At 45.3% G+C, this 17544-nt stretch overlaps 1 protein-coding gene across 1 annotated transcript in view; it reads left to right on the top strand.

Annotated features, from left to right (window-relative positions):
- LOC124788613 overlaps positions 1-17544 on the top strand; it is a 189039-nt gene that overhangs the window by 16708 nt on the left and 154787 nt on the right. Inside the window, exons 2-3 of the mRNA XM_047255883.1 lie at positions 3427-3690; positions 9882-10115. Of these exons, the coding sequence (XP_047111839.1) occupies positions 3427-3690; positions 9882-10115 (498 nt within the window). The remainder of the gene's footprint in view (positions 1-3426; positions 3691-9881; positions 10116-17544) is intronic.

Here is a 17544-nt window from a genome sequence, read left to right as displayed (position 1 = left end):
CGATAAAAACTGTGGGCCGCGACATTAAGTAGTTTAACTGGTCAATAAGACAGTACAATAACCAAACAACGTCAGCAGAGCATTTTTATCTGACCCTTCATCAGTACAGTACAATTCGAGCGAATTCTTTTATGTCCAGCGTCATTGTTAGTTCGTTCATCACCTCTATGATTAGTTTTATGTAGTTCCTTAGTGATGTCGCGTGCCAGCTATCCTCTCCATTTACTAATGTAGATGGTACTGAATTCGAAGGGAATATAAAAGCAATATTTTCTGCCTGTTACCGTCTTTCCTACCGTAAAATTTTCATTATCTCGCCTGATAGTCTACTTCTCCTTGGACCGTTGGGGCACCAGGCTTATTTCCATTTAACAGGGGTTTCGATTGCCTGTTGAAATGAATTGATTATGAAAGAAACAGAGACAGACTACAGAGCAGTAACAGTCAGACAGCTCAATTAAAACTGGAAATATCCCAGGAAACAAACAGAAATGCTAGGCGCCTCTTTACACAAGAAAAGGTGGGAACTTGCCAGACCACAAATTTGGACTAGACAAGCGGTCCACAGGCTTGCTGTGGGCCGACAAAAGTACAGGAAAAAAATAATACTAAAGAAATAATGGTGAACACTCCAGCCCTTAGAGAGAGAATACAGATGCAGTAAATTAGAGACTAATCTCCGAGATTAGAATCACAAACGAAGGTAATTAGCCTAGAGCCGACACGCGTGGCGAGCACTCAGACAAGCGCACCGTGACCGAAGACTACCGCTCTAGAAATGTAAATACAGTGAAGCTAATTTCTCACGGTGCCGGTCGCATATTTGTAGATAAATCACTGTGCTACGAGGATTCTACCGCAATCTCTCAGCTAGAGCTGAACTTTGCAGGACACATATGCTTCCAAGATGATGGAGACAAATACATGTATGCGATTATGGCGGCAACTACCGCACTGCTACTAGTCACGGCATAAAGCCTACCAAGAACTGGAAACTATTGAGGCCGAGAAGGCATGTGTCAGAACTTTTGTAACCTCGGATACTCGCACATTGTAGATTCCTCCGAGAGCAAAAGATCCTCTACAGGTATCCTAACTAGTAGCGAGAATGCCGACTGTCGCTTACTCTTTGTGCCGAGGGTCAGTATCGGAATTTCCATTTCGGAAATCGTTAGGGAGTTCAATATTCTCAGATCCAAAGTGTCAAGAGTGTTCCGAGGTTACCAAATTTCAGGCATTACCTGTCACCATGGACAACACTTAACGTCCGAAAGCGGCGGCGTTTTCGTAGAGTTTTCAGTGCTAACAGACAATCAACACTGCGCGAAATAACCGCAGCACTCAATGTGGGACATACGACGAACGTATATGATAGTACAGTGCAGCGAAATTTGGCGTTAATGGGCTATGGCAGCAGACGACCGACGTGTGCGTCTTTGCTAACAGCACAACATCGCCTGCAGCGCCTCATCTAGACTCGTGACCACATCAGTTGGATCCTAGTCCTTTGGAAAACCTTGGCCAGGTCAGTTGATGGTACGGTTCCAATGTGGCGCATACCCTACGAAGCCATGGACTGAAGTTGCCAAAGAGGCACTGTGCAAGCTAGTGGTTGGTCCATAATACTATGGGCTGTTTTTACGTGGAATGGAGGGGGTCCTCTGGTCGAACTGAACAGAACATTGGCTGGAAGTGGCTGTACTGGCGTAACTGGAGACCATTTGCAGCCATTCATTGAATTCATGTTGATGGTACGGTTCCAATGTGGCGCATACCCTACGAAGCCATGGACCGAAGTTGTCAACGAGGCACTGTGCAAGCTAGTAGTTGGTCAGTAATACTGTGGGCTGTGTTTACGTGGAATGGAGATGGTCCTCTGGTCCAACCCGAATCGAAAACTGGCTGGAAGTGGTTATACTGGCGTACCTGGAGACCATTTGCAGCCATTCATTGAATTCATGTTCCCCCATGTTCCCAAACGAGGTTGAACTTTTATGGATCAAAGTTCACGATGCCAAGTGGGCACAACTGTTAGCGACTAGTTTGAAGAAGATTCTGGACATTTCGAGCAAACGATATGGCCACCCATCGAACATTTACGAGACATAATCGAGAGATCATTTCGTGAAACTTCCTGGGAGTTTAAAACTGTGTGCCGGACCGAGACTCGAACGCAGGACCTTCGCCTTTCACGGGCAAGTGCTCTACCAACTGAGCTACCCAAGCACAACTCACTCCCCGTCCTCACAGCTTTAATTCCGCCCCACTCCGCTGTAGAGTGAAAATTTCATTCTAGATCATTTCGTGCTCAAAATCCTGCGCTGGCAGCTCTTTCGCAATTATGGACGGCTGTAGATGCATAATGCCTCAGTATTTCTGCAGGGGACTTCCAACGACTTGTTGAGTCCACGCCGCGCCGAGTTGCTCCACTACGCCTGGTAAGAGAGATGCGACGCGATGTTAGTAGGTATCCCATGACTTTTGTCACCTAGGTGTATCTACATGATTACTCTGCAATTCACATTTAAGTGCTTGGCAGAGGGTTCATCGAACCACAATCATATTATCTCTCTACCATTCCAGTCCCGAACAGCGCGCTGGAAAAACGAACACCTAAACCTTTCTGTTCGAGCTCTGATTTCTCTTATTTTATTTTGATGATCATTCCTACTTATGTAGGTTAGGCTCAACAAAATATTTTCGCATTCAGAAGTTGTTCGTAATTTTAACACCCAGGTACTTAGTTGAATTGGCAGCCTTGAGAATTGTACTATTTATCGAGTAATCGAATTCCAACGGATTTCTTTTGGAACTCATGTGAATCACCTCACACTTTTCGTTATTTAGCGTCAACTGCCACCTGCTAAACCTTACAGCAATCTTTTCTATATCGCTTTGCAACTTATACTGGTCTTCGGATGACCTTACTAGACGGTAAATTAGACCCCATAGGCCCGCAGCTTGATTAGAAGTCGCTTGTGAGGAACGGTGTCAAAAGCTTTCCGGAGATTTATAAATACGGAATCAACCTGAGATCCCCTGTCGATAGCGGCCATTACTTCGTGCGAATAAAGAGCTAGCTGCGTTGCACAAGAACGATGTTTTCTGAAACCATGCTGATTACGTATCAATAGATCGTTCCCTTCGAGGTGATCCAGTATATGCTCAAAAACCCTACTGCAAACCGACGTCAATGATATAGGTCTGTAGATCGATGGATTACTCCTACTACCCTTCTTAAACACTGGTGCGACCTGTGTATAATGACGGTCTGGTGGTCCGGTGGTCGATAGGAATATCCGTGCACTTTTGATGGGGTAGTGTAGAGCTGTTGATATACGCATTGGCGCAGACCAGTACCTACAAGGGACAGGAGACGTGAAGGAAGCTGCTGACAGGTGGGGACCGGCGCTCTGCGTGTTTCAGCGTACTGCGACCGGCGCGACACGCTGGCCAACCTGTGCGAGAAGATCACGGGCGACGCGGCGCTGTTCTCCATGTTCCGCGTGGCCGGCGCGCCGGCGCCCTGCCCCTTCGACGGCGGGCCGCCCTTCAGCTTCACGTACAGCCGCGGCGCCGGCGCCGCCGACTGCCGCGTGCCCGAGTCGCGCGCCGAGCCCTGCACCGACGCCTCGCGCCTCCTGCTGCGCTACCAGGCCTGCCCCGACGTGCGCGGCACCGAGAGCGCCGGTACGTAGCCGCAGCAGCCGCCAGCCAGCCCGCCGAGCAAAACTACGAGGGGCAGTCAGAAAGTAATGCCTCGTTTTTTCTCCTTCATTAAATTGGTAATGTAGTAATCATGAGTTTTGCCCACCTCCACAAAACAACCCTCTCCAGCTCATTGCAGCAACAGCGTCCTACTTCAACAGACAGGGCTTAAATAATAAAAAAATAATAAAAAAAGTCAAAACTTTTACTAAAACACTTATCAGAACCAAAATACACAGACGTAGGAGCTCCTCAGCGCAGCTAATTAGGACCAATACTGTTCCTGACACAAACTTCCCAGTAAATTTTTCTTCTTTAGGGCCACCAGCATGATATACACTACTGGCCATTAAAATTGCTAATCATGAAGATGACGTGCTACAGACGCGAAATTTAAACGACGGGAAGAAGATGCTGTGATATGCAAATGATTAGCTTTTCAGAGCATTCACAGAAGGTTGGCGCCGGTGGCGACATCTACAACGTGCTGACATGACGAAAGTTTCCAACCGATTTCTCATACACAAACAGCAATTGACCGGCGTTGCCTGGTGAAACGTTGTTGCGATGCCTCGTGTAAGGAGGAGAAATGCGTGCCATCAGGTTTCCGACTTTGATAAAGGTCGGATTGTAGCCTATCGCGATTGCGGTTTAACTTATTGCGACATTGCTGCTCGCGTTGGTCGAGATCCAACGACTCCGAGCAGAATATGGAACCGGTGTGTTCAGGAGGGTAATACGGAACGCCGTGCTGTATCCCAACGGCCTCGTATCACTAGCAGTCGAGATGACAGGCATCTTATCCGCGTGGCTGTAACGGATCGTGAAGTCACGTCTCGATCCCTGAGTCAACAGATGGAGACGTTTGCAAGACAACAACAATCTGCACGAACAGTTCGACGACGTTTGCAGCAGCATGGACTATCAGCTCGGAGACCATGGCTGCGGTTACACAGACAGGACCGCTTGCGATGGTGTACTCAACGTTGAACCTGGATGCACGAATGGCAAAACGTCATTTTTTCGGATGAATCTAGTTTCTCTTTACAGCATCATGATGGTCGCATCCGTGTTTGGCGACATCGCGGTGAACGCACATTGGGAGCGTGTATTCGTCATCGCCATACTGGCGTATCACCCGGCGTGATGGTATGGGGTGCCATTGGTTACACGCCTCGGTCATCTCCTGTTCTCATTGACGGCACTTTGAACAGTGGACATTACATTTCAGATGTGTTACGTCCCGTCGCTCTACCCTTCATTCGATCCCTGCGAAAGTCTACATTTCAGCAGGATAATGCACGACCGCATGTTGCAGGTCTGTAGGGGCCTTTCTGGATACAGAAAATGTTCAACTGCTGCCCTGGCCAGCACATTCTCCAGATCTCTCACCAATTGAAAACGTCTGGTCAATGGTGGTCGAGCAACTGGTTCGTCACTGTGGTATCGTGTTGAAGCTGCATGTGCATATCAAGGCCGTTATTACGGCCAGAGGTGGTTGTTCTGGGTACTGATTTCTCAGGATCTATGCACCCAAATTGCGTGAAAATGTAATCACATGTCAGTTCTAGTATAATATATTTGTCCAATGAATACCCATTTATCATCTGCATTTCTTCTTGTTGTAGCAATTTTAAAGGCCAGTAGTGTATGTTTGATACCGACATGATTATTACAGTAGATGAACCAAATACCTACTTACAATAAGTAGTCTTGGCTTTTTTCAACCACATCTAGACTGATGTGAAGTCCCTATTACTTCATTAGTAGACTGTTTTAACCAAAAATAGCTCTTGAGCTCATTATAAAGATGCGTGCAAAACACTTCGAATTCCAAATACTCTGTGTGAGTATATCTACCAGTCAGCTGTACACGTCAAAAAGAAAAAAAAGTGAGCACTTCCACAGTAGCGAACTCAAGGAGGTTAAGATGACATCGAGGGCGGAGTTGCTCTCAAGACAGGTAGGCTATTGGATGAGTACCAGGACACCTTGGAGTGGGTAAACAGACGCCGCCGTTAGATTTCTGCAGAAATCGGATAAGTGTATTTAGGTCGGCAACAATAATATAAGTGGAAAACGAACAGCGAATGTGGATGATGAAAGTATAGCACTTGGGATGATATGGTTGCATATATCTAGTGGCATACTTAATGGTTAAGATGCTGAACAGAAGATTGGGCTTAGATGTTCGGTGGGTGTCTTGTACAGCGATTTTGGCCGATCGGAGATGTTATTCTGGTGGCCAACAGCAAAACCACCTCATTTTCTGCGTGTGCTTTCCAATTTAAATTTTTCGTAATTGTAATTTTCAGGTAATTCGTTGAATTTACGGCCTATAGATTTGATCGATTTATCTTATAACCGAAGTTGAAAGGATTCCATTTAGCACTCATACGGATGATTTCACTCTATTCATTATTTAGGGACAATTGACTATTTTCGCAACATGCAAATATCTTATCTAATTCGCTTTGCAGTTGGTTTTCATCTTCTGACGACTGTACTGGACGATAAACAGGATCTTCCGCAAATAGCCTAAAACGGCTGCACAGATTGTATTACAAATCACTTAGCCGGCCGGGGTGGCCGAGCGGTTCTAGGCGCTACAGTCTGGAACCGCGCGACCGCTACGGTCGCAGGTTCGAACCTGCCGCGGGCATGAATGTGTGTGATGGCTTTAGGTTAGTTAGGTTTAAGTAGTTCTAAGTTCTAGGGGCTGATGATCTCAGAAGTTAAGTCCCATATTGCTCAGAGCCATTTGAACCATTTGAGCCAAATCATTTACATAGGTAAGGAAGAACAGAGGGCCTATAACAATACCTTGGCGAGTGCCAAAAATCACTTGCGCTTTACTCGAGATATACTCACAGATATTGCTGCTCGTGTAGGTCACGATCCCATGAGTGTCATGCGAGTATGGAATCGATGAGTTCATAAGAGCAATACTTCACGGCATGCAGAATGTCAAATATCCCACGAGACTAACTCCCGACAAGACGGTCTTATCGTTCTTTAGGCCATGCAAGATCGTAAATAAATGTCCAGTAACTTGAGTCAGAAAACGAGATTGTTTGCAACAACACGAGTATCCACATGGAAGTGCACCGGCTTATTGAGGACAACTGACTTTCAAGCAAGCGACTATTGTCGTGGCTTCCCTTGATGTAGCAGCAGAGCGATGTGCGCGGAGACTGCCGCGCTCAGTGATAACTCTGGACACAGGAGTGGCACCACTCCGTCCTCTCAGATGAATTCTGATTCTGTGTTTAGCATCACAATGGACGTATCGAAATGTGGAGGTTCCTAGGAGAATTAACGTTGCCAGATTGGATTCGTAGTTGATGTGGACCCAGCAACTGGCTTCATGGTATGAGGTGTCCTTGGTTACACAGCACCATCACCTCTGGTTCGCACTGTAGAAATTAGGCCTATGGCTTCGAGGTCTCTGTGATGTTGTTTCAGCAAGATAACAAAAGACCACTTGTCGTTGACATGGAGCGGAAGGTGTTCTCTGTTTTCCCGTGTCTCTCGCTCATTAAAAAAAAATCTGGTGATTGGTTGCTGAGGGATTGCATTCACCGACTCTAAAGCCAGTGCGACTGAAGAACTCAGGCAAAGAGTTGACGCAAGTACCCATATCTGTGTTTCAAGGTCAGTTAGACTCAACCCTCAGCCAGACGTGTTGCTGCCAAGTTGGCCGCTTTGTGCTCGAAGTTACGCACCTGCTGTAACTCCGCGTCACAGACAGATATAATCATCTGCTCTTCCTATTACACTGTATATTCTCATTAAATAAAATTTCTTTATTTGCTATCCTTCCTGGAGTTTTCAGTCTCTGTTGCGGTGGTCGTCAAACTTTCTTGCTCAAGTGCCAATACCGAAATTGTCGAGCAACATGTATGGCACATGTACGTATCTAATTATTAATTGATAACCTATATAAATTAGCATGTTATCAGGCCCTCCCCAAATAGAATAGCTACAGTAAGACCGCGATAAATTAGTCATGACCTCCAAGTACTGATCATTAAAAGTCGCCACCATCATGTGACTCTGGTCTGCCTCATATTGCAGCCTACCTCAGCAGTATAACAGGCGTGACACCGTAGTTGCATGATGAAATTTTTTTTTTGTTTTTTTTTTTTACAATGTGCATGAGTGACTTTGATTAATAGTACTATTTATACTAATATTTAAATGCAGTGCTGAATATCAAACACTATCACAGGTGTTTCATAAATGATTTAAATGGTAGTTTTCTTTTTCTCATTGCAGTGTGTTACAACAGCCTTACTTAATTTAATGTTCCTTGCTACAAATAAGTACCGCCTTTGAAGATGATCACCTCTGTAATGTCTACTCGCAACTTCATGTTACTTTCTTGTCACAATTTATACCATAGCAGCTAAATACGAAGAGTCACCCACTCTCGTGATTCATCAGTACTGTAAAACAAATAACAAAACATTCTCTCCATTTTGTTTCTCACAACCTCAAATGTGTAACCCCACAGTCGCTGTGCTACATAGCCCTCTGCCCTTGACGTATACGGCCAACTTTACTTAGATCGCGACCGAATTCACCAATGTCAATTAAGCTTAAGCACGTCTTAATATTTTACTGTCTCTGTAAGTATTTTTGTTTGTTAACGAAAACTACACTCTTAAATAGCTCTTAACGTTAGTTGACGTTTTTGGATTCGGCTGTTAGTTGCTAGATGCATATTGTTATAAAATTACTACTAAGAACTGCGGGCCCCACGAACACAAACGAGATACGGGTCGGATGCGGGTAGCGGGCTGCTGTTTGACGATAATTGCTCTAGTGGCTTCAACTGATCCTTTCTCTTAAGCATCCTCCAAGGAAACGGAGCAGTTTAAAAAATGGTTCAAATGGCTCTAAGCACTATGAGACTTAATATCTAAGGTCATCAGTCCCCTAGACTTAGAACTATTTGAACGTAACTAACCTAAGGGCATCACACACATCCATGATAAAGGCAGGATTCGAACCTGCGACCGTAGCAACAGTGCGGTTCCGGACTGAAGCGCCTAGAACCGCTCGGCCACAGCTGCGGAGCAGTTTATTTTCGGACTTTTATAATTTTTTTTTGTTCACACCCGATATCACGCTTGAGGAGTTCGGCTGAAGACAGTAGAAGGCACCGTGGATGAAAAACAGAGTTATTGTATGTCAAATATTGTACTTGCTGAGCTTTATGCATATCACTATGGTCGCTCTATGACAAACCGGGAAATTGCAGTTTCATCTCTAATTTTAGATTCCTACTAATGGCAATTCTGTCAGTACGTGTTGATATGAACATTGATAACTACAAATACGTGGCTGTTACTGGTAGTAACGTGTGAGGTGTTTGTGCCAGAAAAATGGTTTTCAGAAACGGTTAGTACAAATGATGTGGGTAATTACGACTCAGATAAAGATCCTGAATGTGTTCTCGAACGTAAATGCGCTTCAAAAGGTGCTGCTAATCAGGTAAATTGAAACAATTCTTTAGGCAAGTAAATAATGTTAACTTGCAGCCCTTACCATTGTTTACGTGACATCGCGATGGTAGAAATATTAAGGCCCATCCTTATCATTGAGCTGAATCACAGATTAATAATTACGTTTGTTATACTTCACTATTTCAAAAATTGGTAATACAGATCTTAGTGTCATAAACTGAAACAACGCAGACTTTTTAAATTTGTATTTTTGAGAAATTTCACAGTAATGTTTCGTTAACCCACCCAGCAAGTATACAGTTGTAAGTCAATGCTAACTGCTATTAAGTGCCCTCAGTTTACAAGTAAACACTGTTAAGCACCCACTGACGTATTTTTAAGAATAAAAATTTGGATAGAATTTACGATTGTAAAGCTATGTCGTTACTCTATAGATTTTTAAAATCAATGAATATCTCAAAAAAAAAAAAAAATGGGCGTCTTTGAAGTATCTGACTTATGAGATGTTTACTGGCAATTTCCCAAAACAATCAACTTGTCCCTTATCATTGTTTACAGCCAATATATTCGTTTATCCGCACAGGTTTCGGACTGTTTTTTATGCCAAAGACCAGGGGGAGGTCTGAGTGCAATAGGAGAATACTTGGGTTTCTGGTATGTGCAGTAGGTTGAGCTGCAGCGTTGGGACGGGCGGTGTTGCAGTGGAGGAGCTGGAGTGCCTGGGCTCGTGGCGGGACGGCTCGGTGCGCTACTTCGTGGGCCGGCTGGAGCACCGGCTGGCGCACTCTGACGAGGACCGCTACCGCTGCTTCGTGTACGAGCGCCTCTCCGGGCCCGGCGACGCCGTCTCCTTCAACGTGGCCCAGTCGGGAGACGCCACCTGCTCCGGGCTGCTGTCCGCCAGCGAGGGCTCCCGCACAATGCGCCTGACCAACAGTAAGTCAGACCCTTGAACATTACCACCACTCCTAGCAAGCTGGAACGTAGTTCAGAAGGAAGGAAAGGAGACTCCCCTTTAAGAAATCGTCTGTTGGGGCAATGATGAAATAAATATTCCAGAACCTTCTCAAAGGAAAATTTCGATTTTGGCATTCGCTCTGACGAACTTCACTTGTTGTAGCTGGGTGTCACAGTCATAAAAAACTTTTTGAAGGACATCATCTTTACGCCAGTGACTGTTATAAGTGTTTACTACGCACAATTGCAACTTCGGCCTTAGGCCATTATCAAGTGGTGACATTACGGCCTTAAGCCATGTCAACGTAATGTAAGCTGACACTTTTGTATATCTTTTTTTTTTCTTTATTGTTATTTCACTCCCCAAAACGGGGTGAACTGGCAGCAGCATAATACGCTGCTCTTCAGCTAAGAGAGTTACAGAAAAACATAGTCAAATGAGAAAAGAAAACATAACATAGAATGGTATAAATTGGTGAATAAACAAGAACAAAAATAGATGAGTATAAATGGTAGATTTAAAAGCAACATAGACGAAAGCTACACACACACGCAGAGAATGGGCACTGTGAGTCGACACGAAAACAAAGGAACAGCACAGTGGGAACACAAATGAATGACGCTGGCGACACTGTCGCTGCTGGTGGAACATAGCACTGCACACGGCACAGGAGAAACACTGACACAACAACGAAAATGTTAAAAATCAGTGCACCGAAGGGGGCTTACCACTGGGTGAAGGGTAGGAGGGGGGAGGGAAAGAAAAGGGGGGGAGAGACAGTTTGGGGAAACCAGGAGGGGAGGCGGAGGGGGTGGAGGAGGGGAGAAGGAAGAAGCCAGAAGCATGGGAGGGTTTGAAAAGGCGAAAGAAGGTGGTCAGCAGGGGAAAAGCAGGAAGAAGAGAAGGGGGAGGGAGAGAGGGAGCCCTGAGCACGGGGGCAAGAAGGAAGGATTAGAGCTGGTAGGAGGGGTAGATGGAAGGTATGAGGACATCATCTGGGAGGGGGAGTTGGCGGAAGCCACCTTGGGTGAGGGTATGGAGTGTGTGGAGCTGGAGGCCACGTAGGACACTGTGGTACTGGCGTGGCAGGGGGCTAGGGTGGGGGAGGATGGGGGAAACCAAAGGATGGGTGGGGGGGGGAGATCCAGTTAGACGTAGAGGATCTGTATTCATTCAAGGCACAGGAGAAGTTGGGAGAAGGGAATCAGATCATAAAGGATCCCTGTGAGGGACGTGAGACAGATGCGATACACGAGCGGAGTGCATGGCACTCAAGGATTTGGAGTGACTTGTAGTAGGTGGGGGGTGGGGCGGCGATCCAAGCGGGGTGGGCATTACATAGGATGTGGAGGATGAGGGACTTATTAAAGGTATGTAGGATAGTGGAAGGGTCTAATCTCCATGTTCGACCAGAGAGGAGTTTGAGGAAATGGAGACTGTTACATGCCTTGGCTTGGACTGTGAGGAGATGGGGGATCCAGGAAAGGCGGCGGTCGAGGGTGATGCCAAGGTACTTGAGGGTGGGAGTGGTGGGAGTGAGAGGAATGGGGTGGCCATAGATGGTAAGGTAGAAGTTCGAGAGGCGGAAGGAGGGTGTGGTGCGACCTACAATGATTGCCTGGGTCTTCAAGGGATTGATCTTAAGGAGCCATTGGTTTTTTTGTATGTTGTTGTCAATCCTGTTAAATACTTTCGTGTCGTTGTTACACAGTGCGAGGACACTTATTCAAACATCGTAAAACAACACAACACTACTGCAGCTGTGGTCTAATGCATGTGAGACTAGTGATGGGTTAACGAACATGTGCATTTACAGATTGCATTGTTTTAAGATGTTTGAATACTGTGCTTGTACTGTGTAACAACACGAATGTATTTAACATGATAGTTAACGACATACAACAGAGTGTATCCCCCCGCCCCCTGAGTTCCTGCACCCACTCCTCAGCTGTGTCCCTCCCATGTCCTTCACTCCCCAGCCCTCTTCGACGCGCCCCTTCTCGTCTCCCCCTCCCCTCTCTACCCCTCTCCCTCCCTTCTTCCCTTCTCCCTCATCTCCATGCTGCTAGCAGATCCTGTTTTCTGCTTATCGTCATCAGTGTGCTACGTCAGTGTTATTTGGTGCTGTCCTCCTGTGCATCGGGAGCTGTGATTTTAATTGTGTGCTGGAAGGTACATAGTGTTACTGTCAGTGATTGTTATGTGCTACGCCGTCTGGCGATACTTTTATGGTCCTCTCAAACTTCGCCATGTGTACTTTTAATTGTCCCAGTGTGAGGTTTTTTGTGTGAGCGACTTTTTACGGTTTTTATCTCCATTTTACAGTCACCTCCTTGTTGTCTATTATCTTCCGTAATGTTCCCCCCTTTTTTCTGTCTATGTACACCGTATTTTCTCCTTTATGTTATTTTTAAATGTCTTCTATTGTGTGTTCTATGTCTTTCGGCTGAAGAGCAGCGCATATACTGCTGCCAACCCGCCCCTATGGGAAAATGAAATACAATAAGAAAAGACATAAAAATGCGTCAACTTACATTACGTTGACATGGCTTAAAACAGTCACTGGCGTAAAGATGATGTCCATCACAGGTAACGTAATTTGGGATAGTCCGATACGAAACTAAAAGCCCGTTCTACTAGTGTGACACCATAAATCCATGTTGCTTGGCCCAAGGCAGTGTTGTTGGCAGGTTCTAAGGCTTCGAGGAGAGGAAGGACCAAGTCGATAGAGGATTGTCAACATCAAAGTTTATTTACCACAACGTAATAGCATAATAGCACGGTACCCTGGTGTGAGCATACATATTCAGGCTACAGTAACTGGTTCTTAACCGGTAAACTTTATTTAAATGAAATGTAACAATAAAATAAAAATCTAAAACAGACAATATATAGAACTTATAGACTTGAGCCACTGGCGATTATCACGTGAAGAACAGAGTGGAAAAAAATTGTGTCATGAAATTTTAACCCTGGATAGCTGATGCCAGTAGGAATAAAAATTACTAATGTTGTGTAGGTCGATAACGCATCATTTTTAAACTACGGGAACTAGGTGCCACAAGCTCAGATTGGTCATAGCGCTGCGCGTCAACCGACGATCGGCAACAGGGCAGTCCCACCGCCAACTGGAGCGAGTGGCGCCAAGTTTCGGTAGTTTAAAAATTGTGCGTTGTCGACCTACACAACATTAGTAATTTTGGTTCCTACTGGCATCAGCTTTCCAGGGTTACAATTTCATATCACAATTTTTCTCCACCCTGTATAACACACACAGTAATCAAAAACGTATATTCTTAACAAAAACGAGAATGATTATAAATGCATCAACGTAAAAGGAAATCAGTGCTAGACACGGCTAGAGAAATTATATCTCAACTGAATTTGAACTTCAGATTCAAACATCGCAATTCCACAAAAAGCTTATCATGTCAAGGACACGACCAATCCCTTGTCAAGGGAACTTTAAGCAAGACATTTTTACAGCATTTTTAGAGAGAAATTGAAAAACACAAAACCCTTCAAACAGCAAATTTGGTTTGTCTATTCTGCAGCCTGATAGGCTCAGTAGAATCAATACCCTCTACTTCCTCTTACTTGAAATGTCATGATTATCAATTAACAATTCCTCCTTTAAAGAAAGTACTTTTTAATCAACAATGTGATGTTGCACTACGGCACCCTTGAGAGAGCGGAGGTCCCGCTGCACCTAAGGCAGCCTGGGATGGCACAGACAAACAAGTTGGACTCTGCTAGAAAGGACGCCGTCAGTAACACAACACGAGGGTTGAAAATACTGCGTGATGCCCCAGGATTGGACACAGCCACACCCAGGCCTTAATCGCGCACGGGCAGCAACAGCTTCCACTGTGGACGCTGCTAACCCCAGGTCCGCTGCAAGAAGTGGCCTCTCCGCGCCCACCTTCTCACCGGTGTCGCTCCTCCGCGTCACGCGAAACCGACAGCGGCCCTAGACTGCTCCAGAGTTGACTTCCCGCTGCGACCACCGTAGCCGTGCCACACTCGGTACTCGAGAGTGCTGCCCTCTCCCGGACGAGCTCTTAACTTCTTCCAACCTCGCTGGAGACCGACCCGTTTGCCCGCACGGTAACTCAGCGTGTTCGGTCAGAGTGTTAGCTGCCCTCTGTAATACAAAAACTGAGTGAATGGATCAACAACGAACTGAAACGGGTGTCTTGCGACGTCCGCCCCGAGCAGATACAACGAACAAAATGAGATTAATAATAAAAAAAAACCTTTTTTGAATCGTTCCTCGTGCTCCTAAATTGGCGATCGCAGTCAATTGTTCCGCGACAAAGCGCGGGCACGAGAGAGAGCCGACACACTAATTATTTCAGTAATAAGTTACGGCTCAAGTTCCACAGCTATTTTGATGGTCACACGGTCCAAATGAGCGAGAGCGACACGAGAAATTCTACTGCTAGTAAAGTACATAGTATCTGTTATTGGAATGTTAATCTCTAAAGATTTGATGTCGGAGGCCACCAGTGATGTCCGTTGCGCATAATTCTACTGTGCGTCATATTTCCTTCACAGATGAGTTCGTCTCTTCGACAAGATGCGCAACTTTCCCCGATAAATGTTCTTTTGTTACGTGTATACAATACAAGTGGTGAGGTCGAATCATAAGCAGATTTACCAAAGTCTTTATAAGCAGGTTCAAACATACGGTAGGTACGATAGGCAATTACATCTCTATCATTAAAACTTTCAAGTCCAGGAACACTAGACACTCCACTACCACCTCTAACTATGGCGACAGTGAACCATCCATTTCCATGTGAGAAAGTGTCGTTAATATCGAGGCTGAAATTCAGAGAACATACTAGAAATATAGAAGGTCCTTCAATGAGAGCATGTGCTGCAACACTCTTGACTGGAATACAGTTCTTCATATCCCCAGCTGTTATAGTAAGTTCGATGTTCTCTATATTCTTGCACACTGTTGTGCGACGACGACGTCGATATCTCCTGTAAGGCATGTTGGCGGCGTTCAATGCAGTTTCCTGTGCAGCAGCTACACACAGAGTGAGTGTAGCGCGTGTGTGCGCTCGCTTATATACTGTGTAATGTATTGCGAATACATAGAAAGAAGGATCCTTTATTGTATGATTATATGATAGCGGAACAAACACTGGTAGCAGTTACTTCTGTAAAATATCTGGGAGTATGCGTGCGGAACGATTTGAAGTGGAATGATCACATAAAATTAATTGTTGGTAAGGCGGGTACCAGGCTGACATTCATTGGGAGAGTCTTTAGAAAATGTAGTCCATCAACAAAGGAGGCGGCTTACAAAACACTCGTTCGACCTATACTTGAGTATTGCTCATCAGTGTGGGATCTGTACCACGTCGGGTTGACGGAGGAGGTAGAGAAGATCCAAAGAAGAGCGGCGCGTTTCGTCAAAGGGTTATTTGGTAACCGTGATAGCGTTACGGACATGTTTAGCAAGCTCAAATGGCAGACTGTGCAAGAGAGGCGCTCTGCATCGCGGTGTAGCTTGCTCGCCAGGTTTCGAGAGGGAGCGTTTCTGGATGAGGTATCGAATATATTGCTTCCCCCGTTATACCTCCCGAGGAGATCACGAAAGTAAAATTAGAGAGATTCGAGCGCGCACAGAGGCTTTCAGACAGTCGTTCTTCCCGCGAACCATACGCGACTGGAACAGAAAAGAGAGGTAATGACAGTGGCACGTAAAGTGCCCTTCACCACACACCGTTGGGTGGATTGCGGAGTATAAATGTAGATGTAGATGTAGATCTAAAATGCATATTGCAGAATTAATGTCGTGGGTCTTGGTTGACATCTTTCTTTTTAAACCTTCGCTAGACCGTTTACACTATCCGATCAAAAGAATCCGGACATCTCTTAGTCAATGTTAATATGAGATGTGTCCTTTGGACTCTGCTAGCGACACTTTCTGTGAGGTCTCTGACGCCCCAGTCCAGTGGCGTAGCCCTTTACTCAATCTCCTGTACGAGATGCACCCATCTAGTGGGAGTGACATGTAAACTGTAGCTCCGCTCAAGACAGTACCGTAACAGTGACTACAGAAATGTCTGGCTAGTGAGCAGCTGATTGACCACGGGCTGCTGGTAACACATTGGAACTAACTAGTGATTTCTTCCGCTGATTTCATACTAAAATGCTCGATGGTGCCTGTCCGTCAGGAAATGAGCTGTGCGTGCTCTTGATTTAGCTGTGGTTGTTTCTTTGCGTTCACACATCAGTTTCACATCCGGAACAGTCGGCTTGTGCAGCTTTAGAAGGGTTGAAATGTCCCCGAGGGATCTGTTACTCAGGTGACATCCAGTGACTAGTCCACAATCGAAGTCACTGACCTCACACGACCGACCCATTTAACTGTTACTGCTTCTCTGATGACAACGCTGTACTCCCCGCCACATCTTACACTAGCGGGTCTGGCAATTGTTAAATCTAATGGTCAATTCTGCGTTACACAGAGTGTCGGGATGCTTTTGATCAGATGGTGTATTCTGAGACTGGTGAACTTGAAGTCGGACAGTTGGTAGTACAGCTATTCATTCTGGAGAGTGATAACAGTTTCTCCAGATATCTTACGTCCCACTACGACGTGGAACACAAGCAACTATCGTGAATGAACCGAGGAGGAAAGCCAACCGATGTGGCCGAGCGGTTCTAGGCGCTTCAGTCTGGAACCGCGCGACCGCTACGGTCGCAGGTTCGAATCCTGCCTCCGTCATGGATGTGTGTGATGTCTTTAGGTTAGTTAGGTTTAAGTAGTTCTAAGTTTTAGGGAACCGATGACCTCAGATGTTAAGTCCCATAGTACTCGGAGCCATTTGAACTGAGGAGGAAAAATAACAAAATAAACAATATTCCAGACCGTCTTTCCATTTCACCATCGGCTTTCAGTATTTACTCAATGGAAGCCTAAGGATTTATAGACAGTAACTACAATTCTCCAAGAAAATTCAAGAAAATACACTTTTACAAGCAAATAGCACAGGCATTCAGAAAGTGTTCAGTTATACAGGACCACCCATGCAATCTTGAAGTAGATCCCAGCACACCGATCGAAACGATGAGCACTGAAGGTATTTGTAGAGCGATTTGGTGTGGCCTAAAGACTCTAACGGTTTTCCCATAGGTGGAAATAGCCATTGAATCTTGAACACTTTCATAACACAAGAAATGTTTATTTATATGAAAGCAATATTTTACCAACAGATGTGACGAAAACCCAAAGACGTTTTACATTATTTGTGTCATGGAGTTTCCGTCAGCTTCGGTATCCCGAGAATAATTTATTCATTGCTCCGATTTCCGCAGGCTTTTTGAGTCGGCTTGTCTAACTTCGTGAGCGACACTCTTCGAAATTCCCGGTACTTTCATCTTGGT

Source organism: Schistocerca piceifrons, chromosome 3 (assembly GCF_021461385.2).
Source record: "Schistocerca piceifrons isolate TAMUIC-IGC-003096 chromosome 3, iqSchPice1.1, whole genome shotgun sequence".
NCBI classification, from domain to species: domain Eukaryota; kingdom Metazoa; phylum Arthropoda; class Insecta; order Orthoptera; family Acrididae; genus Schistocerca; species Schistocerca piceifrons.
The sequence above is the reverse complement of the archived record's forward strand: the minus strand, read 5'-3'. Positions and strand labels throughout refer to the sequence as shown.